At 50.6% G+C, this 24384-nt stretch overlaps 1 protein-coding gene across 1 annotated transcript in view; it reads right to left on the bottom strand.

Moving 5' to 3' along the window:
* The window catches only part of rhbdl1 (rhomboid like 1), a 27445-nt gene extending 3061 nt beyond the window's left edge, over positions 1 to 24384 (bottom strand). The window contains exons 1-7 of the mRNA XM_031892832.1: positions 23726 to 24384; positions 10676 to 10834; positions 9204 to 9428; positions 6446 to 6594; positions 1446 to 1558; positions 670 to 770; positions 447 to 507 (exon numbers count right to left, since the gene is read on the bottom strand). Of these exons, the coding sequence (XP_031748692.1) occupies positions 447 to 507; positions 670 to 770; positions 1446 to 1558; positions 6446 to 6594; positions 9204 to 9428; positions 10676 to 10834; positions 23726 to 23764 (847 nt within the window). The 5' untranslated portion in view covers positions 23765 to 24384. The remainder of the gene's footprint in view (positions 1 to 446; positions 508 to 669; positions 771 to 1445; positions 1559 to 6445; positions 6595 to 9203; positions 9429 to 10675; positions 10835 to 23725) is intronic.

Raw genomic sequence — 24384 nt, 5'->3', positions numbered from 1 at the left:
AGATTAGTCGCCCGCGAACAGGGAGTTTTGTCGTGGGCGACTAATCTCCCCGTGTGCCAGAGCCCTAAAGGGTGAAGCAGCTACTTGTCGTGGCTACTAAAATAGACAATGCTGATCATTAACTGATAATTGTCTCTACATGTGTTTTAGCAGAGGCAATTCTCAGTATTGTCTATGACAGGGGATTTTCTGGCATTTAGAAGCCATGACAAATAGTTGCTACTAAGTAGCTCCGTGTGTCTTCACCCTTATCTCACAAGGCAGGCACCCATGCTTCTTTTGGGTTCTGGAAATCTCTCCTACTGCCCTTCCTGTGTCCATAACGTGGGCTGCGGAACCCAATAACAAAGCAATTGCCCTGTTCTACACAAATGAAGCAGCAAATTGGGCTAAAAGAAGGCATTTATGCTCACAATCCCTATACCTGAATAAATATATATACTTACTGCAGACCAGTGCGAGTATCATTCGAAGGACCTTGTAAGGGCAGCGCATACCAGCCCAGTTCTGCAGAGGGGGTGACAGAAAAAAATATAACAGAAAATGATTGGCTGATTTATAGGGAATATCCATGAATAAAAATGTTTTTGTGCATTATGAAAGGAAAGTTGCCCTTTAAAAGAAATCTGTACGGTGTGTGTGCCTTATTGGAGCATTCTTATAACATACCATAACAACATTGGCAAGATGGGCGGAGCAGAGGGCGTAGACTCCACCCGACCCGCCGACCAGTGGTGCCCTCATATCTGTGACGGATACTGCAAGGGATCCTGGGGGATAAAAAGGAAGAGCAAGAAAGTGACATACTGTGCATGGGATTCTGGGAGCGCAGGGATAGCACTAGGGGCTTCTTTCTAAAGGGAAAATATACCCCTGAACAATGTAGGTCTCTATAAAAGTATATTCTCAAATGTAAAAAAAACTGCTTTATCTAAATAAACCATTGTCAGAAAAATATATCTTTTAGTAATATGTACCACTTGGTAATACTAAATAGAATACGGCCATTTCAAATAATAAGGGCCGCCCCCTGGGATCATATGATTCACAGTGCGCACAAAAACACCAAGGGCACACATACTGTTAGGTTATATCAGCCAATGAATGGACATAGCTCTGTATTTTACTCCCACACTACTTCCTGTTACAGTTAGAGCTGCATCACTTCCTGTCAGCTGATCTCTGAGGGAGCACCCAGCCCATCACAAAATGGTGGCCCAAGGGAAAGGATGTAAAATGGCAATATTTACTGATATATATATTCCAGTTTGGGGAGATTCTTTAATCGGACAATTTATATAATATAAACCATCTCTTGGTTAAGTACTCGTTCTTGGGGTATAGTTAAACTTCAAGGGACTCTAACAGAATCCTGGAAATCCTTTACTTCCACATTACTAAGCTTCCATTGGGTGAAACAACTATTTGTGATAAAGGGAATTTACCTGCCAGAACCCCAGCAAGGTACAGGAAACTGATCCTTAGTATCCCATGAACCATCTCCAAGGGAACTCCGATCATTAACTGCAAGAGGGTGTTAAATCCCAACTGTTCCAGGCTGTGATAGGCACAAAAGAGAATAATCATTGGTTGGGCCACTGGGTCATGTGGTAGTGGCCATTTTTAGGACGTTATTTGTTGCAATACTTGAGTCAGGTTTAGCTGTACGGTAGCAAAGGCAATAACCTAACCGTCCATTATACATAAAGGTTCCATTGCATATGAGATATTAATGTCCTCGGTGAAAGTATAAGGGCACCAAGCCCTGCTACAGGTACAGGAAGGTTTGCCACCTGTCTGGATTTGAACTGAATAGTCCGGTTTCTCCATGGGCTCTCTGCTTCAAACTCCCTGCCTAAATTTCACGAAAAATCTAGACTTAGGGTTGCCACCTTTGCTTTCTTTTAATACTGGTCTTTAGGTTAGGGGGTGGGCACTGTTGTCACTTTGGGGCGGGGAAATGGGCGGGCTAGGCAAGGGAATGGGTGGATGGAGCAGGAAAATAAGCAGATGGGGCAGGGAAATGGGCAGTGGGGTGGGAACTAGGCGGGGCAGGGAAATGGGCAGTGGGGTGGGAACTAGGTGGGGCGGGGAAATGGACAGTGGGGTGGGAACTAGGCTGGGTGGGGAAATGGGCAGTGGGGTGGGAACTAGGGCGGGGCGGGGAAATGGGCAGTGGGGTGGGAACTAGGCGGGCGGGAATGGGCAGTGGGGTGGAAACTAGGCGGGGCAGGGAATGGGCGTGGGGTGGGAACTAGGCGGGGCAGGGAAATGGGCAGTGGGGTGGGAACTAGGCGGGGCGGGAAAATGGGCAGTGGGGTGGGACTAGGTGGGGCGGGGAAATGGACAGTGGGGTGGGGAATAGGCCTGGGTGCGGAAATGGGCAGTGGGGTGGGAATAGGTGGGGGCGGAAATCGGGCAGTGGGGTGGGAACTAGGCTGGGTGGGGAAATGGGCAGTGGGGTGGGAACTAGGTGGGGTGGGGAAATGGACAGTGGGGTGGGAACTAGGCTGGGTGGGGGAAATGGGCAGTGGGGTGGGAACTAGGTGGGGCGGGGAAATGGGCAGTGAGGTGGGAACTAGGCTGGGTGGGGAAATGGGCAGTGGGGTGGGAACTAGGTTGGGGCGGGGAAATGGGCCAGTGAGGGGGACTAAGGCTGGGTGGGGAAATGGGCAGTGGGGTGGGAAGGTGGGGCGGGGAAATGGGCAATGAGGTGGGGCGGGAACTAGGTGGGCGGGGAAATGGGCAGTGAGGTGGGAACTGGTGGGAAATGGCATGGGGTGAAAGTGCGATGGTTGACGTGGGAAACTAGGTGGTGGGAAAATGCAGTGGGGTGCGAACTAGGTGGGGCGGGGAAATGGGCAGTGAGGTGGGAACTAGGCTGGGGAAATGGCATGGGAACTAGTGGGGCGGTGGGAGGTAACTAGTGGGCGGAAATATGGGCAGTGGTGGACTAGGTGGGCGGAAATGGGCAGTAGTGGGCGGGGAAATGGGCAGTGGGTGGGAACTAGTGGGCGGGAAATGGGCAGGATGGAACTAGCTGGTGGGGAAATGGGCAGGTGTAGGTGGCGGGAATGGCAGTGGGGAACTAGGTGGGGCGGGCAAATGGCATGATGGAACTAGGCTGGTGGGAAAATGGCAGTGGTGGAACTAGTGGCAATGCAGTGTGGAACTCCTGGGCGGGAAATGGCAGTGAGGTGGAACTAGCTGTGAAATGTCAGGGGTGGAACAGTGGGAGGAAATGGGCAGTGGGGTGGGAACTAGGTGGGGCGGGGAAATGGGCATTGAGGTGGGAACTGGGCGGGGCAGGGAACTAGGTGGGGCGGGGAAATGGGCATTGAGGTGGGAACTGGGCGGGGCAGGGAACTAGGTGGGGCAGGGAAATGGGCAGTGAGGTGGGAACTGGGCGGGGCAGGGAAATGGGCAGTGGGGTAGGATTTAGGCGGGGCAGGGAAATGGGCAGTGGGGTGGGATTTAGGCGGGGCAGGGAAATGGGCAGTGGGGTGGGATTTAGGCGGGGCAGGGAAATGGGCAGTGGGGTGGGATTTAGGTGGGGCAGGGAAATGGGCAGTGGGGTGGGAACTGGGCAGGCAGAGGCATGCCTCTATATAGGCCTCTGCCGTGGTGAGAGTCAGGGAAGGAAGGGATTATGGGTAGTGTTGCCACCCTTAGATTGCCAGTACATTTATAATACTAGCACTGGCCTTATCTGGCAATTTGCTGGCTAGGCTGGTCAAATACTTGCAACCAATGTTCCCTCTGAGCAACTGTTTAAAAAATTTTGAATTTTGTGTGAAAACACATAATTTTGTAAATCACACACCGGTTTTTTAAAGTGCTCACACGGTTTTGCACACACAACCAGGGGCGGAACTAGGGGTAGGCAGAAGAGGCACAATGATGGGGGTGGGGGGGGGGGGGGTGCTAGGCACGTACATCTTCTACCTAACCCTACTCCCCCCACAATGTATTTGTGCATGTGTGCACTCACGAGTGTGGAGGGCTGGCAGCAGGAGGTGGCCAACCAGATTGCCTAGGGTACCTGGTCGGCTTGGCCCACCCCTGAACACAACCAAGAAGAAATTAGAGGGAATACTGGTGGCAGTACCTACCCTACTTACTGATGTGCAATTCAGCCAATCATGGCCCGCCATGTCATAGCCTTGCCCCTGAATATCCCCGGCTCCACACCCGACGTCACCTGCTTTGTCCCCCCATTAGGAGTATCCACGACTAAAAACATTCATTTAAAAATTTGTGCAGTTGCCCATAACAAACTCCAAATACTAAGGAAATGTATTCTTAGAATCACGCACCCCACTCAGTCCCACCCACGCATGAGAATTCGACGCTCGGCCAATTTCGACAATAAATATTCATTTAACACTATTTGTAAGCTGGCAGCAGAGTAATCAGTCCCACCCACTGAGCCGCCACTTGTGCACAGACACATTTATTCATGTGTGATCTTGGAAAGGGTGTTTTAGGCATAAAAATATGTGCAGTATATTATTATTCAGCCACTTTGTGTTCTATGGGAAGAACTGTGGGGGTAACTGTGGGGCTCATTTATAAACAGTGGGCAACTTTGCACCTGGGCAGTAACCAATGGTAACCAATCGGATGATTGCTTTTAATGTTTTACTTTCCTTCCTAGGCCAAGTCACGCATGCAACGAGACCGGGTGGGGGATACAAGAGGGACAAGGGACAGTCACTATTTATTGGGCTGGTGGGGGCTGTTTGGGCCTCTGTGTACCTCAAATGGCAGGGTCTAATTTGTATAAGTCCAGAACTGCATATAACCATATAGGCCAGTGGTTCTCAACCTTCCTAATGCCGCGACCCTTTAATACAGTTCCTCATGTTGTGGTGACCCCCAACCATAAAATTATTCCTAACACCATCAGAAATATGTGTTTTCCCATGGTCTTAGGCGACCCCTGTGAAAGGGTCGTTCGACCCCCAAAGGGGCCCCGACCCACAGGTTGAGAACCGCTGATATAGGCCATGAGGTACAGAGTTGGACTTGGGTGTCTGGGACCCACCAATATTATCCCCTCAGGCCCCCCACCTCAGTCGCAGATATCCCCCCACCAGTCGCAAACTTTTGCTCAGTCCGACCCTGATGGGGTATAACTAGACAGACCCAGGGCATAGCAATGGGGCTGGGATGTTACATTGCAGAAGTAGGTGTGGTCTAGAGAAATGGATGAGGCCAAAATGTATTTGTGGGGGGGGGGGCGTTACCGTCATGCACATATCTTATCACATGCACATGTCTTACTTTGTAGCCTAAAAAAATCTCCCATGATTCCATCCCTGGACTGAACTCTGTGACGTTACACTTGTGTGTAGGCGCCAAGGTCTGGGCTGCAGCATTCAGCACACGCCGCTGCTATTTGCATTCAACACAGGAGGTGTTACCATTGGAGATGGAGAATTAGAACTAAAAAGGCCTCATGTAGTTCCACTTGGGTTACTATGGCAACAGCCTGTAGGCCTAGGGATCAATGTAAGAAGCAGGCCGAATGAGGTTAGAGCAGTGCTGAGGGGATGGGAGACATGTAGCGCCGTGTGAGGGAGAGATGGCAGTGGGGCGGGATGTAGGAATATTACACACAATAAAATCAAGACTCCATATAAAGGGTAATTAAGGAGAGTGAATATTAATTACCACAGTAAATGGGAGCTACAGCAGCCAATCAGCTCTTTGTTTTTAGTACATTCTGCCTGCTTATTGGTTGCTATGGGTTACTAGTCAAGTAGCAAAGTCTGAGGGATTACACCAGCTGCTTCCTGGTCCCTACTGCCAATCAGGTTGCTAAGAGACAGGGTCAGCGTGACTGTCACACCTGACAGACATTTTCTTAAGGTGGCCATACACGGGCCGATAGTAGCTGCCAATATCCCTTAGACTGATTCGCCAGCTTATCGGCCTATGTAGGGGCACTAACAACGGGCCTGCCCGACCCACATCTGGCCTGAAATCGGGCAAATATTGATCGGGCAGGTTCAAAAATTTAGTCGGATAGGGGACTGCATCGGCTTGTTGATTCAGTCCCCGAACTGACTGCACCTATGACCAGCTTCCTAATCCTATCGTTTGGCCCCAGGGCCAAATGGCCGAATTAGCCTGAATTCCCCTGATATCGCCCACCCGTAGTTGGGGATATTGGGAGAAGATTCGCTCCCTTGGTGACCTCGGATCTTAACATGTATGGCCACCTTTACTCTAATGTTTCCCACTTTCCTACCCTCCTCTATGTGTGGAATGTTAGAATGATGTTTCCATGTGTAGTTACTGAGCAAAGTAGTTCATTCTGTATGGCAGCACCGTGGTCAGCATAGGTGAGGAAACCTATTATCATCCCTCTGGTATTGGCCACTGAGCCCAAATCATTCAATTACTCGCAGGAGATAAACAGCATAGTGCCCAGCCTTACCCGACATGCATGAACATATAGGTGAGGAAACGCCACGCTCTGGCACGGTGCCCAGGGTGGTATACAAGGGGGCTCTTCATATATTCCGGGTGGTACGTTTGTAAGACCCACTTGTTCAGTTTGATTCCATAACAGAGGAAAACAATGATCTAGAAAGAAAAAGACACCAGTGAGACACAGGGATCCCAACAAACCCCTTTAAAGGGCGGGGTCAGACTGGGTTGTGCAGGGCCTGCCGGGATGGCTCCGCCCACCTCAGGTCTGCAAGTAGGAAGCCCGTATTTACCATATAGGCACTCGAGGGCCTGTGCCTTGGGCGGCAGCTTTAAGGGGGTGACCTACAGGTGCCTATGTGGTAAAAAATACCCAATAAACTGTAGTACTGTGTTAGCCAGTGTCAAAAATAATAATAAAAAAAACACAAATACAAAAGTATTGTAGAAATGGTACCTATATTGGTACAGGATCAGGGTCTTAGATAAGCAATAATATTCACTGGTGGGTGCATTTGCACACCCGCTGAGTTTCACTTCTCGTGATATAAGCAGCTTTTACATTGTTAATATAATAAATATGAAACAACAGCACCACCTTCTGTTAAGCTCTGCCGAGTGAGCAGACGAGAGCCATGTGACCTTTTTCTGGTCAGAGCAACATCAAGACTTTCCTCTTCCTGCTAAATTAATTTTCTGACGACTGTGGCCTGTTGGCAGAACTCAACAGCAGGTGGCGCTGTTGTTTCAAATTCATTCTGAAGTATATAGGAAACCCCCTCAAGAATCAGGAACTCGTATGGCGGGTTTGAGCTGGAGCAGCTGAGGGGCTCATGTTTATTTTGGTTAAGTAGGTCGCTATTCTATTGTCAGACTGAGAGTAAAGGTCTTGTTTGACTGATATCATAGGAAATATACTCCTTCCATAGCAGTGTTGCTCTATCCATATGTTGTTGAACTATAACTGCCAGCTAGGGTTGCCACCAATCTTATATTTTATACCGGCTGGCTGGAGGAGGATCATGAAAGGGGGGTGGTCTGTGATGTAAATGGGTGGGGTTATGATGCAAGGGGCAGGGTGCTGTCAAAAGGAGGTGGAGCTATGATGCAACAGACTGGTCCAAGAAGGATTAAGAGAAGAGAAAAATGTAATTCTGAGGGCAGATCGAGGGCTTAAGTGGGCAGGTCAGAAGCTTAATCTAAGGGTATTACAAATTTTAACATTTAAGAGTGATTGGGGCAGGCCCGGTCCGGACTATCAATCTGTGAATTTGGGGAAATGCCAGGGGGGGTGCTGTAAAATGCCATAGACTATTTGTTGGGCCTGTGGGGGGGCTGTATAAATTGGTTGTAAACCCTGCTGCACTGCTCAACCAAACTTTATTCAGTCGTTGCTGGACTACAAATCCCAGAATAATGTAACATATAATGAAGGATGGGGCATGCTGGGAGTTGTAGTCCAGCAACATCAGGGTTGTATTCTTAAAGCAATATTGCACAATAAAAATTTCCCAATTTTTTTCCTCAAATCTCCACAGCCAGCGACTGCTTTAAAATGCAAAAGAATCCTCCAATGAGAATCCCAGCTGATCTGTGTAAATCTGGCTCCCTGTTCCTTGTTCCTGCAATTGGCATTGGAAGCATTAAGCACAGTTTCCAACATTGCAGTGTAATATAATAAAGAAAATTAATGACATTATTATCTTTATTCTCATTGGTGGATTATTTTGCATTTCTAATGAAGTTTTTTGATCAGCAGAATTCTCATTGGTGAATTCTCTTGCATCTCTAATTACGTTTTTCAGCTTTTTATATAGAAAACCAGGGGGTGCCATGGGGCGGCGATATGGTTTGGTTTACCCTTTAATACCCTGTGTACTTGAAATACCAGTTCTGACCTCACTTAGATGGACTGGGATTCGATTGGACACACTTTGTGGGCCTAAGAGCTCAAGTTATTATACCACTTTCTGCCCTACCCCCCGGAATGGCACCCAATTAAGCGATAAGGCAGTTTTTGCAGAGGTAGATTGTTAAAATTATAACAAGGGGCCAAGTGAAATGGGGTGCTCCCTCACCATAGCAACTATCACCAGGCACATCCACTAGTTCTTTCTATTATCATAAGTTAGAGAATTCTGGAAGTTGTAGTTCAGCAAGATGTGTTTGAGCTTTTTTGGTATTTGGTGCTAGAAAAAAACAGGTTCACATGAACAAAGAATATTGGAGGAGCCTCTATGTGGGCCAGGGGTGCTGGAGAGCTGGGAAAAATGTCATTGGCCCATGTTGCTCGGCTACAGCTCCTACCATGATAACCAGATGTAGGAGGTGGGACAGTTATGTCAGTGGTGGGGTGGTAGGATTGGTAGAAATACCGTCTGGGATCAGGAGAGAAGGGGCAGATCAACTAGGGGGCGGGGTTATGATGTAAAATGGGCAGGTTAATGGCCAGGTGGCAACCCTATGGGGCGTTGATGCTGGAGGCTGGTTAGTGAAATTCAAAGGTGGAGTCATGACATCAGGGGCAGGGCTATGACATCACACTACTACAAGTGGGACAATTTTTGTCCACATTTGAAGACAAGTTTTGTACCAGACAGTCTACAGAAAAGCCAGGTTGTCCAGTTCCAAACCAGAGAGGTGGCAACCCTGCCCACTACTCTACCTCTATTAGCCCTAGTCAATGTGGCTGGCACATGTATAATACACATGTATAATATTAACAAATCTATTTTATTGGCCAGTTCTTGACCACTAGCCCATACCTGAGTTAATGTGACAACTGCCATGAAGATAGGCGGTGGGCAGGGCCGGTGTTGGTAGAAGTACCAGCGTCTCTCCATCTCACCCGGCAAAATCTCATAGGCCACATAACGTACAAATCGTTTGTAGATGCCGAGCCCATCTTGATCGAGTAGAACATCTCTTGGGAGGGCACGCTGGCCGCTGGTGATGGCCCTTCTGAAACTGCTGGACCTTTTGCTGCTGATCTGTAGGAAAGAAAAGCAGAAGGACTTTCATTGGACATGGTTCCATTGGACATGGTTCCATTGGACATGGACATGGTTGGCAGAGAGAAGATGAGAACTGGCCTGAGAAGACCATGTGCGACTAAAACACGTTGTGTGCTCCTGTCCTAAGATATGGTGGTTCAGAACTTAGAACTGGACAGAAACATGAAAGAACAAGGCAGAATTAAGGAAGAACAGTGGAAAAAGCGAAACGCGTTGGATGTGTTATATCCAGAAAAGTACGTATTAAAGCCTTTACATACTAGTAACTTTGGTCTTCCAAATTCACAGCAAATCTTTATTTACAAAACCAGACTGATCAGAGCATATTTTTGATTTTTGCTATACAAGGGATCCATTGCCAATGCAGTTAGACCTAGACCCCAAGCATTACACGGGTAAGGTCCTCAGACTGATGTGCCCAATCAGATGCTTACACTACATCCTCTTGATCATTCCCAGCAGGTCAAAAAAACAAACAATTCTCAATTCTGAGTAGAAGGCAAGTGTGCAGATCTTTGCAAAGTTTGACCAATCAAAAGCCAAAGCGGTTTGATTGTTTTGACCAATGACTGAATTACATGGGTATCCCCTGACTGAGGACTGTATCTACCACTCTATATGGTCCTAGCCATATGGACTTATAAGTCTGAACAAGTCCCGGACACAAGTTTTGGCCTCATATACAAGCCAATAACCCACCAATTTCATTGGGAGTGGCATTTCTTAAGTGTAATACCCAACTGCTCGGCATGGACAGGGGACCCTTGGGCCCACTGAAGAACCTGACCTCAAGGACTCACTGCCACTGACCATTCACCCACCCCTCCCCGCTGCTGCTGCCATCTCCAACTGCCACCTCTACAAACCGTCCCTACACATAGCTCCACCATCCTCCTCGGGTGTGCCCTGGGTGGTGGCCCACTGGGATTTCTCCTGGTATTGCAGTGGGATAGTCCAACTCTGCAACTTTGTGCAGTTCTATGAAATCACTGGGGCTCTTGTTTCTATGATGGGGTCTCACACTGATACAACGTAAGATCTGCTATATTCAATAAAGGGCTGTCTCTTTCTCAGGGGGTTCCAGATTGTAAGCTCTCCGACATGAGTAGGTTCCACTCAGAATAAGGTACAAGTTGTAGCCTCCATGTCAGTGTTTTGGTTTTCCTTCAGTTAAATATAATTATAATCTGTTTGGAGCTGAGAGTCTATTTGCCTCTACTCACCAGGTCCACCAGCTGAGAGTAGCAGATTTGTCCCTCCTCATTGCCCTGAGAAAGGGCAAATAACATTTCCAACTTGGCAGGGTCCAGGGGCAGCTCATGATCGTTGACCAGGGCAGCAAATGTTTTTGCGCACACAAAACCTGTATTCTCTGGGTCAAGCTTCGAAGGGAGAAGATAGACATTACTCTACACATAAGTAATACATAACAGCCCCCCCAAACTGTATGCAGATACTGAGTATGGCATCACTTCTGCAACACAGAACTCAGCCTGCAGCCTAGTGCCTTTATATGGGCACAGAACCCCTCAGTGACTTGTAATATCCTTATCATTTACAGTAGGGGGTACATTATCCCTTATAATACATGAGTGATACTCAGAGTTCCCTGTATAACTCAGCCTGCAGCCTTGTGCCTTTATATGGTCACAGAACCCCTCAGTGACTGCTAATATCCTTATCATTTACAGTAGGGGGTACATTATCCCTTATAATACATGAGTGATACTCAGAGTTCCCTGTATAACTCAGCCTGCAGCCTAGTGCCTTTATATGGGCACAGAACCCCTCAGTGACTGCTAATATCCTTATCATTTACAGTAGGGGGTACATTATCCCTTATAATACATGAGTGATACTCAGAGTTCCCTGTATAACTCATCCTGCAGCCTTGTGCCTTTATATGGGCACAGAACCCCTCAGTGACTGCTAATATCCTTATCATTTACAGTAGGGGGTACATTATCCCTTATAATACATGAGTGATACTCAGAGTTCCCTGTATAACTCAGCCTGCAGCCTTGTGCCTTTATATGGGCACAAAACCCCTCAGTGACTGCTAATATCCTTATCATTTACAGTAGGGGGTACATTATCCCTTATAATACATGAGTGATACTCAGAGTTCCCTGTATAACTCAGCCTGCAGCCTAGTGCCTTTATATGGGCACAGAACCCCTCAGTGACTGCTAATATCCTTATCATTTACAGTAGGGGGTACATTATCCCTTATAACACACGAGTGATACTCAGAGTTCCCTGAGCTGTATACATGCTTTGTTGGTAAAGCCAAATAAATAAATCCGGCCACTAGTTGCACTCACTGCTTCTGACTGTGAGACAGAATATATACACTTTGCTATTTCATCTCTTCAGTTCCCTCCCTCACATTACTGTAGTGCTGTAAATACACGGTAACACCCTCCCCTATTCTATATTGTATATGATATCCTCTTAAAAGCCTTCTCTTTCTCTCCACCCACTCATCTTCTTTCACCTTTCCCACTATTAAATACACCAAAAAGACTCAGTTCTTCCCTCTAGTTTGCTCCTTTTAACATTACCACCCACCACCTATCATTCTTACACTCACCATGTATTTTATTCTTGTACTGTGGCACCATCTCTGTATCTCTCCACCTCTTTGTTACACCCTTCCCAGAGGCTACTATCCCCCCGACTGCTACTATAGGCACCTTCTCTCCCTACTATACCTGCTATCCCACAGCCACAGTTCCTTCCCAGAGGCTATTATCCCCCCACTGCTACTATAGGCACCATCTCCTCCCTCTATCCCACAGCCACAGTTCCTTCCCAGAGGCTATTATCCCCCCACTGCTACTATAGGCACCTTCTCTCCCTCTATACCTGCTATCCCACAGCCCCAGTCCCTTCCAGAGGCTATTATCTCCCCACTGCTACTATAAGGCACGCATCCCTCTCTACCTACTATAACCTGCTATCCCACAGCCCCATCCTCCCAGAGGCTATTAATCCCCCAACTGCTACTATAGCACCATCTCTCCTACTGATACCTCCTATCACCTCAGCCCCGCAGTCCTTCCAGAGGCTATTATCCCCCCACTGCTACTATAGGCAACCATCTCTCCCTAACTATACCTGCTATCCCACAGCCACAGTCCCTTCCAAGAGGCTATTATCCCCATGCTACTATGGCACCATCTCTCCCTATATACCTGCTATCCACAGCCCCAGTCCCTTCCCAGAGGCTATTATCCCCCCACTGTTACTATAGGCACCATCTCTCCCTACTATACCTGCTATCCCACAGCCCTCAGTCCCTTCCAGAGGCATTAATCCCCCCATGCTACTATAGCACCATCTCTCCCCTACTATACCTGTTATCCCACAGCCCCAGTCCCTTCCCAGAGGCTATTATGCCCCACTGCTACTAATGGCAGCATCTCTCCCTACTATACCTGCTATCCCACAGCCAGTCCCTTCCCAGAGGCTATTATCCACTGCTACTATAGGTACCATCTCTCCCTACTATACCTGCTATCTCCACAGCCCCAGTCCCTTCCCAGAGGCTATTATCCCCTCACTGCTATACAGGCACCATCCTCTCCCTACTATACCTGTTATCCCACAGCCAGTCCTTCCAGAGGCTATTATCCCCCACTGGCTACTATAGGCACCATCTCTCCCTACTATACCTGCTATCCCACAGCCCAGTCCTTCCCAGAGGCTATTATCCCACTGCTACTATAGTACCATCTCTCCCTACTGATACTGCTAATCCCCAGCCCCAGTCCCTTCCCCAGAGGCTATTATCCCCACTGCTACTATAGGGGCACCATCTCTCCCTACTATACCTGTTATCCACAGCCCCAGTCCTTCCCAGAGGCTATTATCCCCCATTTCGCTACTATAGGCACCATCTCTCCCTACTATACCTGCTATCCCACAGCCACAGTCCCTTCCCAGAGGCTATTATCCCCCCGCTACTTATAGGCACCATCTCTCCCTCTATCCTGCCATCCCACAGCCCCCATCCTTCCCAGAGGCTAATTATCCCCCACTGCTAACTATAGGCCCACCATCTCTCCCACTATACCTGCTATTTCCACAGCCCAGTCCTTCCCAAGGCTATTATCCCCTGCTAATATAGGCACCATCCTCTCCATAACCTATCCCACCCCTTCCCAGAGGCTATTAATCCCCCCACTGCTACTATAGCACCATCTCTCCTACTATACCTGTATCCCACAGCCCCAGTCCTTCCCAGAGGCTATAATCCCCCACTGCTCCTATAGCACCATCTCTCCTACTATACCTGCTATCCCCACAGCCACAGTCCTTCCCAGAGGCTATTATACCCCACTGCTACTATAGGCACCATCTCTCCCCTACTATACTGCTATCCCACAGCCCCAGTCCCTTCCCAGAGGCTATTACCCCCCTGTTACTATAGCACATCTCTCCTACTTATACCTGCTATCCCACAGCCCAGTCCCTTCCCAGAGGCTATTATCCCCCACTGCTACTATAGGCACCATCTCTCCCTACTATACCTGCTATCCCACAGCCCCAGTCCCTTCCCAGAGGCTATTATCCCCCCACTGCTACTATAGGCACCATCTCTCCCTACTATACCTGCTATCCCACAGCCCCAGTCCCTTCCCAGAGGCTATTATCCCCCCACTGCTACTATAGGCACCATCTCTCCCTACTATACCTGCTATCCCACAGCCCCAGTCCCTTCCCAGAGGCTATTATCCCCCAACTGCTACTATAGGCACCATCTCTCCCTACTATAACCTGCTATCCCACAGCCACAGTCCTTCCCAGAGGCTATTATCCCACTGCTACTATAGGCACCATCTCTCCCTTACTATACCTGCTATGCCCACAGCCACAGTCTCTTCCCAGAGGCTATTATCCCCCACTGCTACTAATAGGCACCATCTTCCCTACTATACCTGCTATCCAACAGCCCAGTCCCTTCCCAGAAGGCTATTATTCCCCGCACTGGCTTATATAGGCACCGATCTCTCCCTACTATACCTGTATCCACAGCCACATCCCTTCCCAGAGGCTATTATCCCCCCCACTGCTTACTATAGCCCATCTCTCCCTACTATACTGCTATCCCACAGCCCCAGTCCCTTCCCAGAGGCATTATCCCCCCACTGCTACTATAGGCACCATCTCCTACTATACCTGCTATCCACAGCCCCAGTCCCCTTCCAGAGGCTATTTATCCCCCCACTGTTACTATAGGCACCATCTCTCCCTACTATACCTGCTATCCCCACAGCCCAGTCCCTTCCCAGAGGCTATATTTCCCCCCACTGCTACTATAGGCACCATCTCTCCCTACTATACCTGCTATCCCAGCCCCAAGTCCCTTCCCAGGGCTATTATCCCCCACTGCTACTATAGGCACCATCTCTCCCTACTATACCTGCTATCCCACAGCCCAGTCCTTCCCAGGGCTATTATCCCTGCTACTATAGCACCATCGCTCCGTACTATAACCTGCTATCCCACAGCCCAGTCCCTTCCCAGAGGCTATTATCCCCCACTGTTACTATAGGCACCACTCTCCCTACTATACCTGCTATCCCCACAGCCCCAGTCCCTTCCCAGAGGCTATATACCCCCCACTGCTACTATAGGCACCATCTCTCCCTACTATACCTGTTATCCACAGCCCCAGTCCCTTCCAGAGGCTATTATCCCCCACTGCTACTATAGGCACCATCTCTCCCTACTATACCTGCTATCGCCACAGCCCCAGTCCCTTCCCAGAGGCTATTATCCACTGCTACTATAGGTACGATCTCTCCCTACTATATCTGCTATCCCACAAGCCCCAGTCCTTCCCAGAGGCATATTATCCCCCACTGCTACTATAGGCACCATCTCTCCCTACTAACCTGTTATCCACAGCCCCAGTCCCTTCCCAGAGGCTATTATCCCCCCACTGCTACTATAGGCACCATCTCTCCCTACTATACCTCTATCCCACAGCCAGTCCCTTCCCAGAGGCTATTATCCCACTGCTACTATAGGTACCATCTCTCCCTACTATACCTGCTATCCCACAGCCCCAGTCCCTTCCCAAGAGGCTATTATCCCCCACTGCTACTATAGGCACCATCTCTCCCTAACTAACCTGTTATCCCACAGCCAGTCCCTTCCCAAAGGCTATTACCCCCATTGCTACTATAGGCACCAATCTCTCCCTACTATACCTGCTATCCCACAGCCCAGTCCCTTCCCAGAGGCTATTATCCCCACTGCTAACTATAGGCACCATCTCTCCCTACATACTGCCATCCCACACCCAGTCCTCCAGAGGCATTACCCCCACTGCTAACTATAGGCACAATCTTCCCTACTATACTGCTTTCACAGCCTCCTCCCAGAGGCTATTATCCCACTGCTACTATAGGCACCCTACTATACCTGCTATCCCACAGCCCCAGCCCTCCCAGAGGCATTATCCCCCCACTGCTACTATAGGCACCATCTCTCCCTACTATACCTGCTATCCCACAGCCCCAGTCCCTTCCCAGAGGCTATTATCCCCCCACTGCTACTATAGGCACCATCTCTCCCTACTATACCTGCTATCCCACAGCCCCAGTCCCTTCCCAGAGGCTATTATCCCCCCACTGCTACTATAGGCACCATCTCTCCCTACTATACCTGCTATCCCACAGCCCCAGTCCCTTCCCAGAGGCTATTATCCCCCATTGCTACTATAGGCACCATCTCTCCCTACTATACCTGCGTATCCCACAGCCCCAGTCCCTTCCCAGAGGCTATTATCCCCCCACTGCTACTATAGGCACCATCTCTCCCTACTATACCTGCCATCCCACAGCCCCAGTCCCTTCCCAGAGGCTATTATCCCCCCACTGCTACTATAGGCACCATCTCTCCCTACTATACCTGCTATCCCACAGCCCCAGTCCCTTCCCAGAGGCTATTATCCCACTGCTACTATAGCACCATCTCTCCCTACTATACCTGCTATCCACAGCCCCAGTCCCTTCCAGAGGCTATATCCCCCACTGCTACTATAGGCACCCATCTCTCCCTACTATACCTGCTATCCCACAGCCCCAGTCCCCTTCCCAGAGGCTATTATCCCCCATCTGCTACTAATGGCACCATCTCTCCCTACTATACCTGCTATCCACAGCCCCAGTCCCTTCCCAGAGGCTATTTATCCCCCCACTGCTACTATAGGCACCATCTCTCCCTACTATACCTGCATCCCACAGCCCCAGTCCCTTCCCAGATGGCATTATCCCCCACTCTACTATGGCACCATCTCTCCCTACTAATCCTGCATCCAAGCCCCAGCCCTTCCCAGGAGGCTATTTATCTCCCCCACTGCGTACTATAAGGGCAAACCATCTCTCCTACTATCCTGCTATCCACAGCCCCAGTGCCCTACCCAGAGGCATTATCCCCCCACTGCTACTTATAGGCACCATCTCTCCTACTAATAGCCTGCTATCCCACAGCCCCAGTCCCTTCCCAGAGGCTATTATCCCCCCACTGCTACTATAGGCACCATCTCTCCCTACTATACCTGCTATCCACAGCCCCAGTCCCTTCCCAGAGGCTATTATCCCACTGCTACTATAGGCACCATCTCTCCCTACTATACCTGGCTATCCCACAGCCCCAGTCCCTTCCCAGAGGCTATTATCCCCCACTGCTACTATAGGCACTAATCTCTCCCTTTATTAACTGCTATCCCACAGCCCAGTCCCTTCCCAGAGGCTATTATCCCCTGCTACATAAGGCACCATCTCTCCCTACTATACCTGCTATCCCACAGCCCCAGTCCCTTCCCAGAGGCTATTATCCCCACTGCACTATAGGCACCATCTCTCCCTACTATACCTGTTATCCCACAGCCCCAGTCCCTTCCCAGAGGCTATTATCCACTGCTACTTATAGGCACCATCTCTCCCTACTATACCTGCTATCCCACAGCCCAGTCCCTCCAGAGGCTATTATCCCCCCACTGCTACTATAGGCACCATCTCTCCCTACTATACCTGCTATCCCACAGCCCCAGTCCCTTCCCAGAGGCTATTATCCCCCCACTGCTACTATAGGCACCATCTCTCCCTACTATACCCTGCTATCTCCACAGCCACAGTCCCTTCCCAGAGGCTATTATCCCCCACCTGCTACTATAGGCACCATCTCTCCCTACTATACCTGCTATCCCACAGCCCCATCCTTCCCAGAAGGCTATTATCCCCCCACTGCTACTATAGGCCACCATCTCTCCCTACTATACCTGCTATCCCACGCCCAGTCCCTTCCCAGAGGCTATTATCCCCCACTGCTACTATAGGCACCTCTCTCCCTACTATACCTGCTATCCCACAGCCCCAGTCCCTCCAAGGCTATTATCCCCCACTGCTACTATAGCACCATCTCTCCTACTATACCTGCTATCCACAGCCCCAGTCCCTTCCCAGAGGCTATTATCCCCCCATCTGCTACTATAGGCACCATCTCTCCCTACTATACCTGCTATCCCACGCCCCAGTCCCTTCCCAGAGGCTATTATCCCCACTGCTACTATAGGCACCATCTCTCCCTACTATACCTGCTATCCCACAGCCCCAGTCCCTTCCCAGAGGCTTATTATCCCCCCACTGCTACTATAGGCACCAATCTCTCCCTACTATACCTGCTATCCCACAGCCCCAGTCCCTTCCCAGAGGCTATTATCCCCCCACTGCTACTATAGGCACCATCTCTCCCTACTATACCTGCTATCCCCACAGCCACAGTCCCTTCCCAGAGGCTATTATCCCCCCACTGCTACTATAGGCACCATCTCTCCCTACTATACCTGCTATCCCACAGCCGCAGTCCCTTCCAGAGGCTATTATCCCACTGCTACTATAGGCACCATCTCTCCCTACTATACCTGCTATCCCACAGCCCCAGTCCCTTCCCAGAGGCTATTATCCCCCCACTGCTACTATAGCACCATCTCTCCCTACTATACCTGCTATCCCACAGCCCCAGTCCCTTCCAGAGGCTATTATCCCCCCACTGCTACTATAGGCACCATCTCTCCCTACTATACCTGCTATCCCACAGCCCCAGTCCTTCCCAGAGGCTATTATCCCCCCACTGCTACTATAGGCACCATTCTCTCCCTACTATACCTGCTATCCCACAGCCCCAGTCCCTTCCCAGAGGCTATTATCCCCCCACTGCTACTATAGGCACCATCTCTCCCTACTATACCTGCTATCCACAGCCCCCAGTCCCTTCCCAGAGGCTATTATCCCCCCACTGCTACTATAGGCACCATCTCTCCCTCTATACCTGCTATCCCACAGCCACAGTCCCTTCCCAGAGGCTATATCCCCGCCACTGCTACTATAGGCACCATCTCTCCCTACTATACCTGCTATCCCACAGCCACAGTCCCTTCCCAGAGGCTATTATCCCCCCACTGCTACTATAGGCACCATCTCTCCCTACTATACCTGCTATCCCACAGCCCCAGTCCCTTCCCAGAGGCTATTATCCCCCCACTGCTACTATAGGCACCATCTCTCCCTACTATACCTGCTATCCCACAGCCCCAGTCCCTTCCAGAGGCTATATCCCCACTGCTACTATAGGCACCATCTGCTCCCTACTATACCTGCTATCCCACAGCCACAGTCCCTTCCCAGAGGCTATATCCCCCACTGCTACTATAGGCACCATCTCTCCCTACTATACCTGCTATCCCACAGCCCCAGTCCCTTCCAGAGGCTATTATCCCACTGCTACTACTAGGCACCAATCTCTCCCTACTATACCCTGCTATCCCACAGCCACAGTCCCTTCCCAGAGGCTATTATCCCCCCACTGCTACTATAGGCACCATCTCTCCCTACTATACCTGCTATCCCACAGCCCCAGTCCCTTCCCAGAGGCTATTATCCCCCACTGCTACTATAGGCACCATCTCTCCCTACTATACCTGCTATCCACAGCCCCAGTCCCTTCCCAGAGGCTATTATCCCCCCACTGCTACTATAGGCACCATCTCTCCGCTACTATACCTGCTATCCCACAGCCCCAGTCCCTTCCCAGAGGCTATTATCCCCCCACTGCTACTATAGGCACCATCTCTCCCTACTATACCTGCTATCCCACAGCCACAGTCCCTTCCCAGAGGCTATTATCCCCCACTGCTACTATAGGCACCATCTCTCCCTACTATACCTGCTATCCCACAGCCACAGTCCCTTCCCAGAGGCTATTATCCCACTGCTACTATAGGCACCATCTCTCCCTACTATACCTGCTATCCACAGCCACAGTCCCTTCCCAGAGGCTATTATCCCCCCACTGCTACTATAGGCACCATCTTTCCCTACTATACCTGCTATCCCACAGCCCCAGTCCCTTCCCAGAGGCTATTATCCCCCACTGCTACTATAGGCACCATCTCTCCCTACTATACCTGCTATCCCACAGCCCCAGTCCCTTCCCAGAGGCTATTATCCCCCCACTGCTACTATAGGCACCATCTCTCCCTACTATACCCTGCTATCCCACAGCCCACAGTCCCCTTCCAGAGGCTATTATCCCCCCACTGCTACTATAGGCACCATCTCTCCCTACTATACCTGCTATCCCACAGCCCCAGTCCCTTCCCAGAGGCTATTATCCCCCCACTGCTACTATAGGCACCATCTCTCCTACTATACCTGCTATCCCACAGCCCCAGTCCCTTCCCAGAGGCTATTAATCCCCCCACTGCTACTATAGGCACCATCTCTCCCTACTATACCTGCTATCCCACAGCCCCAGTCCCTTCCGCAGAGGCTATTATCCCCCACTGCTACTATAGGCACCATCTCTCCCTACTATACCTGCTATCCCACAGCCACAGTCCCTTCCCAGAGGCTATTATCCCACTGCTACTATAGGCACCATCTCTCCCTACTATACCTGCTATCCCCACAGCCACCAGTCCCTTCCCAGAGGCTATTATCCCCCCACTGCTACTATAGGCACCCATCTCTCCCTACTATAGCCTGCTATCCCACAGCCCCAGTCCCTTCCCAGAGGCTATTATCCCCACTGCTACTATAGGCACCATCTCTCCCTACTATACCTGCTATCCACAGCCCACAGTCCCTTCCCAGAGGCTATTATCCCCCACTGCTACTATAGGCACCATCCTCTCCCCTACTATACCTGCTATCCCACAGCCCCAGTCCCTTCCCAGAGGCTATTATCCCCCACTGCTACTATAGGCACCATCTCTCCCTAACTATACCTGCTATCCCCACAGCCCCAGTCCCTTCCCAGAGGCTATTATCCCCCCACTGCTACTATAGGGCACCATCTCTCCCTACTATACCTGCTATCCCACAGCCCATCCCTTCCCAGAGGCTATTATCCCCCACTGCTACTATAGGCACCATCTCTCCCTACTATACCTGGCTATCCCACAGCCCCAGTCCCTTCCCAGAGGCTATTATCCCCCCACTGCTACTATAGGCACCATCTCTCCCTACTATACCCTGCTATTCCCCACAGCCCCAGTCCCTTCCCAGAGGCTATTATCCCCCCACTGCTACTATAGGCACCATCTCTCCCTACTATACCTGCTATCCCACAGCCCCAGTCCCTTCCCAGAGGCTATTATCCCCCACTGCTACTATAGGCACCATCTCTCCCTACTATACCCTGCTATCCCACAGCCACAGTCCCTTCCCAGAGGCTATTATCCCCCCACTGCTACTATAGGCACATCTCTCCCTACTATACCTGCTATCCCACAGCCACAGTCCCTTCCCCAGAGGCTATTATCCCCCCACTGCTACTATAGGACACCATCTCTCCCTACTATACCTGCCTATCCCACAGCCACAGTCCCTTCCCAGAGGCTATTATCCCACTGCTACTATAGGCACCCATCTCTCCCTACTATACCTGCTATCCCACAGCCCAGTCCCTTTCCAGAGGCTATTATCCCCCCACTGCTACTTATAGGCACCATCTTTCCCTACTATACCTGCTATCCCACAGCCCCAGTTCCCTTCCCAGAGGCTATTATCCCCCCACTGCTACTATAGGCACCATCTCTCCCTACTATACCTGCTATCCCACAGCCCCAGTCCCTTCCCAGAGGCTATTATCCCCCACTGCTACTATAGGCACCATCTCTCCCTACTATACCTGCTATCCCACAGCCACAGTCCCTTCCCAGAGGCTATTATCCCCCCACTGCTACTATAGGCACCATCTCTCCTACTATACCTGCTATCCCACAGCCACAGTCCCTTCCCAGAGGCTATTATCCCCCACTGCTACTATAGGCCACCATCTCTCCTACTATACCTGCTATCCACAGCCCCAGTCCCTTCCCAGAGGCTTTATCCCCCCACTGCTACTATAGGCACCATCTCTCCCTACTATACCTGCTATCCCACAGCCCCAGTCCCTTCCCAGAGGCTATTATACCCCCACTGCTTACTATAGGCACCATCTCTCCCTACTATACCTTGCTATCCCACAGTCTCAGTCCCTTCCCAGAGGCTATTATACCCCACTGCTACTATAGGCACCATCTCTCCCTACTATACCTGCTATCCCACAGCCCCAGTCCCTTCCCAGAGGCTATTATCCCCCCACTGCTACTATAGGCACCATCTCTCCCTACTATACCTGCTATCCCACAGCCCCAGTCCCTTCCCAGAGGCTATTATCCCCCACTGCTACTATAGGCACCATCTCTCCCTACTATACCTGCTATCCACAGCCCCAGTCCCTTCCCAGAGGCTATTATCCCCCACTGCTACAATAGGCACCATCTCTCCCTACTATACCTGCTATCCCACAGCCACAGTCCCTTCCCAGAGGCTATTATCCCCCCACTGCTACTATAGGCACCATCTCTCCCTACAATACTTCTATCCCACAGCCACAGTCCCTTCCAGAGGCTATATCCCTGCTACTATAGGCACCATCTCTCCCTACTATACCTGCTATCCCACAGCCCAGTCCCTTCCCAGAGGCTATTATCCCCACTGCTACTATAGGCACCATCTCTCCCTACTATACCTGCTATCCCACAGCCCCAGTCCCTTCCCAAGGCTATTATCCCCACTGCTAACTATAGGCACCATCTCTCCCTACTATACCTGCTATCCCACAGCCCCCAGTCCCTTCCCAGAGGCTATTATCCCCCCACTGCTACTATAGGCACCATCTCTCCCTACTATACCTGCTATCCCACAGCCCCAGTCCCTTCCCAGAGGCTATTATCCCCCACTGCTACTATAGGCACCATCTCTCCCTACTATACCTGCTATCCACAGCCCCAGTCCCTTCCCAGAGGCTATTATCCCCCACTGCTACTATAGGCACCATCTCTCCCTACTATACCTGCTATCCCACAGCCCCAGTCCCTTCCCAGAGGCTATTATCCCCCACTGCTACAATAGGCACCATCTCTCCCTACTATACCTGCTATCCCACAGCCCCAGTCCCTTCCAGAGGCTATTATCCCCCCACTGCTACTATAGGCACCATCTCTCCCTACTATACCTGCTATCCCACAGCCACAGTCCCTTCCCAGAGGCTATTATCCCCACTGCTACTATAGGCACCAGCTCTCCCTACTATACCTGCTATCCCACAGCCCAGTCCCTTACCAGAGGCTATTATCCCCCACTGCTACTATAGGCACCATCTCTCCCTACTATACCTGCTATCCAGCAGCCCCAGCCTTCCCAGAGGCTATTATCCCCCCACGCTACTATAGCACCACATCTCTCCCTACTATACTTGCTATCCCACAGCCCCAGTCCCTTCCAGAGGCTATTATTCTCCCCACTGCTACTATAGGCACCATCTCTCCCTACTATACCTGCTATCCCACAGCCCCAGTCCCTCAGAGGCTATTATTCTCCCCACTGCTACTATAGGCACCATCTCTCCCTACTATACCTCTCCACAGCCCCAGTCCCTTCCCAGGGCTATTATCCCCAGCTGCTACTATAGGCACCATCTCTCCCTACTATACCTGCTATCCCACAGCCCCAGTCCCTTCCCAGAGGCTATTATCCCACTGCTACAATAGGCACCATCTCTCCCTACTATACATGTAGCACTGAAGATCTCTCACTCTAATAATATGTCTAATTTTTCCTATATTTCTTTCATTTCATTTTCTCCCCATTATTTCTAAACACACCATCTTCCCCAATCTACCCCTCTCTGTTCCCCCCTTGCCCCCTTACCTGCCCCTGGATCAGTCGCAGCATGGAACTCCTGTCCATATACCCGCAGTCGGGACTTGTGTGAAGGCTGCAGCAGGAATGAGAGATAGGGGGTGTTCCCTGTAGCTGCAGGCAATCCCATGCACACTGCCAGCCTACCCCACTGTGCCTGGGAGAGGGGGCATATTAGGGCGACTGAAGGAAATACCAACAAGGTGGGGGTGGGAGGTGGTACCAGGGGCTGGATATGCAGGTGAAGGCAGGGTGGTTGCAGGAAGAGTCAGGGATGGAGAGAAAATGGTGATGAGTCTGGAGCAGATGGAGCACAGGGGGAGCAGTGGGGGAGCAGGTACAGGAGGTGCAATGCAGGGGATGCGGGGGGCTGGCAGGTAGCTGAGATGGAGCCCAGGGGAGCAGGACTTGGAGAGGGACAGGGGAATATAACACTGGGACTGGGGGTACAGGGGGTGGGAAGGGGGTTAAGGGAGACAAGAAATGCAACAGGAGTTAGATGCTACAGCTCTGGGGTAGGTGAAGGGTAATGGGTGAGGTGGGAGGGCAGGTGATGTAGGGGCAAACAGAGAGGGTGCAGGAAAGGAATAAGGTGAGACAGGGGTGGGACTGGAGAATAAGGGAGGCAGGTAATGGGGCTCAATGGCAGGAGATTAGGGGAGGCAGGT

This window comes from Xenopus tropicalis, chromosome 9 (assembly GCF_000004195.4).
Source record: "Xenopus tropicalis strain Nigerian chromosome 9, UCB_Xtro_10.0, whole genome shotgun sequence".
In the NCBI taxonomy this organism is placed as follows: domain Eukaryota; kingdom Metazoa; phylum Chordata; class Amphibia; order Anura; family Pipidae; genus Xenopus; species Xenopus tropicalis.
The sequence above is the reverse complement of the archived record's forward strand: the minus strand, read 5'-3'. Positions and strand labels throughout refer to the sequence as shown.